This window comes from Stegastes partitus, unplaced genomic scaffold (genome assembly GCF_000690725.1).
Source record: "Stegastes partitus isolate 25-593 unplaced genomic scaffold, Stegastes_partitus-1.0.2 Scaffold1806, whole genome shotgun sequence".
NCBI classification, from domain to species: Eukaryota; Metazoa; Chordata; class Actinopteri; family Pomacentridae; genus Stegastes; species Stegastes partitus.
In genome coordinates, this window is record NW_007579537.1 from 118464 (window position 1) to 123174 (window position 4711).

General features: G+C 37.5%; 1 protein-coding gene across 1 annotated transcript in view; it reads left to right on the forward strand.

Annotated features, from left to right (window-relative positions):
- Positions 1-673: 673 nt before the first annotated feature.
- Positions 674-4711, forward strand: part of LOC103372694 (serine/threonine-protein phosphatase 6 catalytic subunit-like) — a 7807-nt gene continuing 3769 nt past the window's right edge. The window contains exons 1-5 of the mRNA XM_008302399.1: positions 674-823; positions 1873-1968; positions 3013-3078; positions 3521-3662; positions 3756-3835. Coding sequence (XP_008300621.1) covers positions 749-823; positions 1873-1968; positions 3013-3078; positions 3521-3662; positions 3756-3835 — 459 coding nt within the window. The 5' untranslated portion in view covers positions 674-748. The remainder of the gene's footprint in view (positions 824-1872; positions 1969-3012; positions 3079-3520; positions 3663-3755; positions 3836-4711) is intronic.

The following is a 4711-nucleotide window of genomic DNA, read 5'->3' on the forward strand; positions in this document are numbered from 1 at the left end:
TGCGCACTGTATGCAAACTTGCTCTTAAATTTCAGAACCGAGAGAGTTAAAAAAAAAAACCCCAGAAGTTCAGTTCAATGGGTGGCAACTGTGTCAGACCCTGAGCTCTGTGTTTCTTAGTCTGGCTTGCCCTCTGCTGTTATTACTACTATGAAAGGATCTTGACAATGAATTGCAGGCGGGAGCAGATTTTCCCTGTTTCTCCCTGTTTGCACTATACAAGCGGCATAACTACATAAAAAGAATCAAATTAATAATTTAAACATAGAAACAAACAAATACACATCAGTTTGGAAGAGCCTGTCTTTCTCCGTGTGTACTGTGGAGGAGACAATCTCTGTACCGGCAGGGGGCGATGTTACGTGAACGCTGCACAACCGACGACACGAACGAAACGTCAAGTTGGCCGAAGTTAATGCTTTTCAAATATCACCTTCAAAATAAAGGTGAAATAACAGCCACTAGAATCTATTGAACATCTCCCAGAATGAGCAGCTGTGTTAAATCCATTATTATTTCCTTACTTAAAATCGTCTTTGATTTAATTTTGGTAGTCATTGTCGCCAGGAGATTGTCTCGCCGGTGAAGATGTTTTATTTTGAAGGTTTGCACAGGTTGTGTTCAGGTTCGCTGTCGGCGACTTGACGATGTGCCGAAAGTTGAAAATGAAGGAGCGCTGAAGAGAAGAGGAAGAAGAAAAGGAACCTCCTAGCTTGCTAACTGCCTTAGCAATCTTCTGCTTTTGATAATGGCGCCTTTAGACCTTGATAAGTACGTTGAAATAGCAAGACATTGCAAATATCTGCCGGAAAATGATCTAAAGGTGAGTCTAAGCTGCTGAATTTGACCTAAGATAAGGTTTAATAATACCAGTGGAGGCTAGCGGGTTTAATATGCGAAGTTTGTTCAACAAGCGTGACTAGTAACTTTAACATACACTACTCGGAAGCTTTAAGAGTTAGTATTATTTTGGGGCACTTTTTTACTGTTATGCCAGATTATAACGAGCTAACAAACTCGCCTGAAAACGCCAGTGCGAACAGTAAAGTCAAATAGGAAGCTCAGGGCTGCTAGCTACCAGTTAGTAATGGTGGGAAATACGGAAACCACGGCAGCGCGTTCATCGGTAGGGTGTTGGTAGTTGTATCTTCTCTCACTATAGGTAGCGGTGTTAATATATTCAAATACCTGCCACTTAAATGTTACGTAAAGGTTGTTTGGGGGGGGCAAATGATTACGCAATACTGTTTACTGTTGAAACCAGAACCTGCTACAAACACCCAGAGCCAAGTGTGCGTTTGATTTTCACATCATCTCTGACCAACATGTTAGTCAGAGAGAAGATTTTGATTTTTTTCCCCCCTGCAGGCAAAAATCAGTTGCCGCCCCAATTAAGTGGCTTCATGTTTCTGTAATGTTCTTAGAAAAGCTAAAGCACCTAATCAGTGTGAAGTAGTTTGGAATCCACTTATTGTAAAAGGTATTCAGATCCTTTACTTGACTAAAAGTATCAGTGCAGCAATGTAGAAAAGACCCATTATGAACTGAAATCCTGCATGAAAACTCCTATGGAAGTGAAAGTATTAGCAAAGTGTGTTTGAAGTAATAAACTAAAAGGTATACTTGAGTCCGTCACACTGACATATTGTATATTTTAAAGGTTGATGCATTAGTCTTCTGATATACATTTGCTTTAAAAATGAAAATAAACTTATTTGAGAAAAAGCTAAAAAAAAAAAACAAAAATGGATAGAGTAAAATGTTTACCTAGTACGCTTTCAGTGATCTGGTTTTGTGATGATGTGTTTTAACCGGATAGTTGTAACCACTCATTATTGTCATCTTTTCCTCCTTTTTTCTTTTTTTTTTTAGAGACTATGTGATTATGTTTGTGATTTGCTGCTGGAAGAATCAAATGTTCAGCCGGTTGCTACTCCAGTTACTGTATGTGGAGATATTCATGGTCAAGTAAGTCTGACTTTCTTAATCTAATGCCCACAAAGATAATTAATTAGCCTTAGGTTTTACCAAAAGTGTCCTGTTAAAAATAGTGTCACTTTTTAAAAAAACTGTTGCTTAAATAAAAAAGTGAACGCATATTAATGGCTGGGATCAAACAGTGTCTGGATGTCATTGCATTCATAAATAGCACAAACAATATAAGCATTAAAGTCCCTCTCCAGTCGTTGAGTTAATACCACAAAGCAAACCTGTGTGTATCAAAGTTACATATTTATAAGTTAGGAAGAAGTGAGTTTTTATATTAATATAATCCCTTCCTGCCTTAAAACGTCTTAGCTGTACCTCTACACTGTTGCTTATTCTAGAATCTGTGGATCTATGAAGTACCTCCCTTAATCTCCACTCCACCACTCTGCCAGTCTCTGCAGCTTGAGCACTCAAGCTCACCTACAAGTCTGCTGAAGCAATGCAAAAACTGTACACTGTTAAACTACTCTTCTCTACACAATGATAAGTTGCAGTGTCAGAATAGTTCAGCCATACATGGTTGACTGGAAACCGATTCTAAAGAAAAATAATGATAAAGAAAGCTCTATCTTGTAAGTTGACAGAATTCTTAAGTTTATGTATGAAAACCCCAAAGTCTGAATCTGTGTTTTTGAGACAGTCAAAGGTGAGTCATATAGTGTCGACTGCTTATTTCACTCCAACATTTAAAAAACACAGGATGGGCAGGTTAGCAAGTAAAAAAAACAACAAGTTGATTTCGACAGCAGGGGGTCTTTAAAAACTAATATAAACTGTGCTACCTTTAAAATTCATTGCATAAGTGATAAGTGGTCTCAGTCCCACTTTTACTCTGCCTTGGCTTCAATTCTTGTTACTGATCTCTTGCTATATTCTCACAGATAAGAGTGTATAAAATACACAGTGGGTTTAATAAGTGTTTATCACACTGCTCATACTGAGCCACTTTTGACCTGTGATTGTTTATGTTCATAAAAAAGTAATGATCAAGAATAATGAGTCATTTTCAATCTTCCTGTTTAGTTTTATGATCTTTGTGAGCTCTTCAGAACTGGAGGCCAGGTTCCAGACACTAATTACATTTTCATGGTAAGTAAATGCTTTAATTCTTTACCTAAGTTGTAGTTGAGGTAAATATACCAGAATAGACCAAAGGCTGCTCCTAGCATGGCTAAAACGCTCACCAACCATAGATGTGAAATGAAGTGTGCAATTTTTTTTTGGATTAAGGTTGACTGTTTGTTCATCTCAAATAAATATCTGAACATTTAGTCAGCTCTCTTGCTTTGATTATCCACAGCTGATTCTTTAACAGACAAACATATCTTCTTGCAAACCACGCTTCCCCACGTTATGGCCACCTTGAGCCTATAGTTTTGCACACCCACAAATATTGTTTTGCACGATTGAGTATACATTTGAAAGAAGCTAAAGTATCAGTACTCAGGTTGTTCATACATGAAGATGCACTGTTTTCAGAAGGCTCTCTAATGTTTCATTCTTTAAATATGTCATCTTTTCCTTCCTCAAGGGAGATTTTGTAGACAGAGGATATTATAGCTTGGAGACGTTTACACACCTGTTAGCTTTAAAAGCAAAGTGGCCTGATCGCATCACACTTCTACGAGGAAACCACGAAAGCAGGCAGATAACACAAGTGTACGGCTTTTATGGTACGTACTTTACCGTCACTATAAATGTCTGCTAATGTTTCTGTCTCTTTACCAAGCTCATGCCACATTGCCATTTTTTCTGCTTGTTTCTAGATGAGTGTCAAACAAAATATGGAAACGCAAATGCCTGGCGGTACTGCACAAAAGTGTTTGACATGCTGACTGTGGCAGCTGTAAGTTCATCCATGATTCTTTTACATTGGTTTCATAACCTTTTACCTGTTGTGCCTGTCAAAAAATGACCATTTGATTGTAGGAAGGGGATGTAATGGATACGTTTTAATTCTTCCCAAAGTACTGTTTAGAAATTTTAAAGGTCCATAGCCGTGTACAACCATGTGCAGAATCAGCCCAGGAAATGCTGTCCTGACAATTTAGACTACTGGAAACCAGGAACGTCAAAAATGTGACATTCATGCACATGATAATTATTTGGGAAACCCTAATATCTGCACAAGAGCACATAAACACACACTGTTCAAACTCAGATATGCACTCTCAATGAATGACTAAGTCTAGAATATAGACATATCTCTAAGTAAACCACCAGTACCCAGCAAAGATGTAATTCTGCAAAGTAGTGACACTTTTGTTGGACAGCAAATTTGATGGTGACAATTACATTCTTTTTTAATTATTAATATATTGTGGAAGCTGATAAAAAGAGACAAGAGATGAGCTTGCGTCTCTCTTCATTTATTTGACTCCACTTAAAGCAAGACTGACTTTTTACCACAACATCCGCTTTCCAAAACCGAAAACCTTACTTACCCATGTTGTCCCTTCAAAGTAATAGTGTCCTTTGTGTGTGAGACCTACAGAACTAGTGTACACCACAATATCATATTAATATGAAATACTTCCACTCGAACAGTTTTTAAAATTCGTTTTATTCAGAGTATACTGACAATGAGATGAAAGTCAGGGAAAGGGCAAAAATCTTATCGTCAGCTCAAATGCCATCCTGTGTAACCGACCCTACATGAGAACTTTTTATATTTTTCTGAATTTTAGGGAATATGTTTCACTTGAACAATTAATTTTAAAAG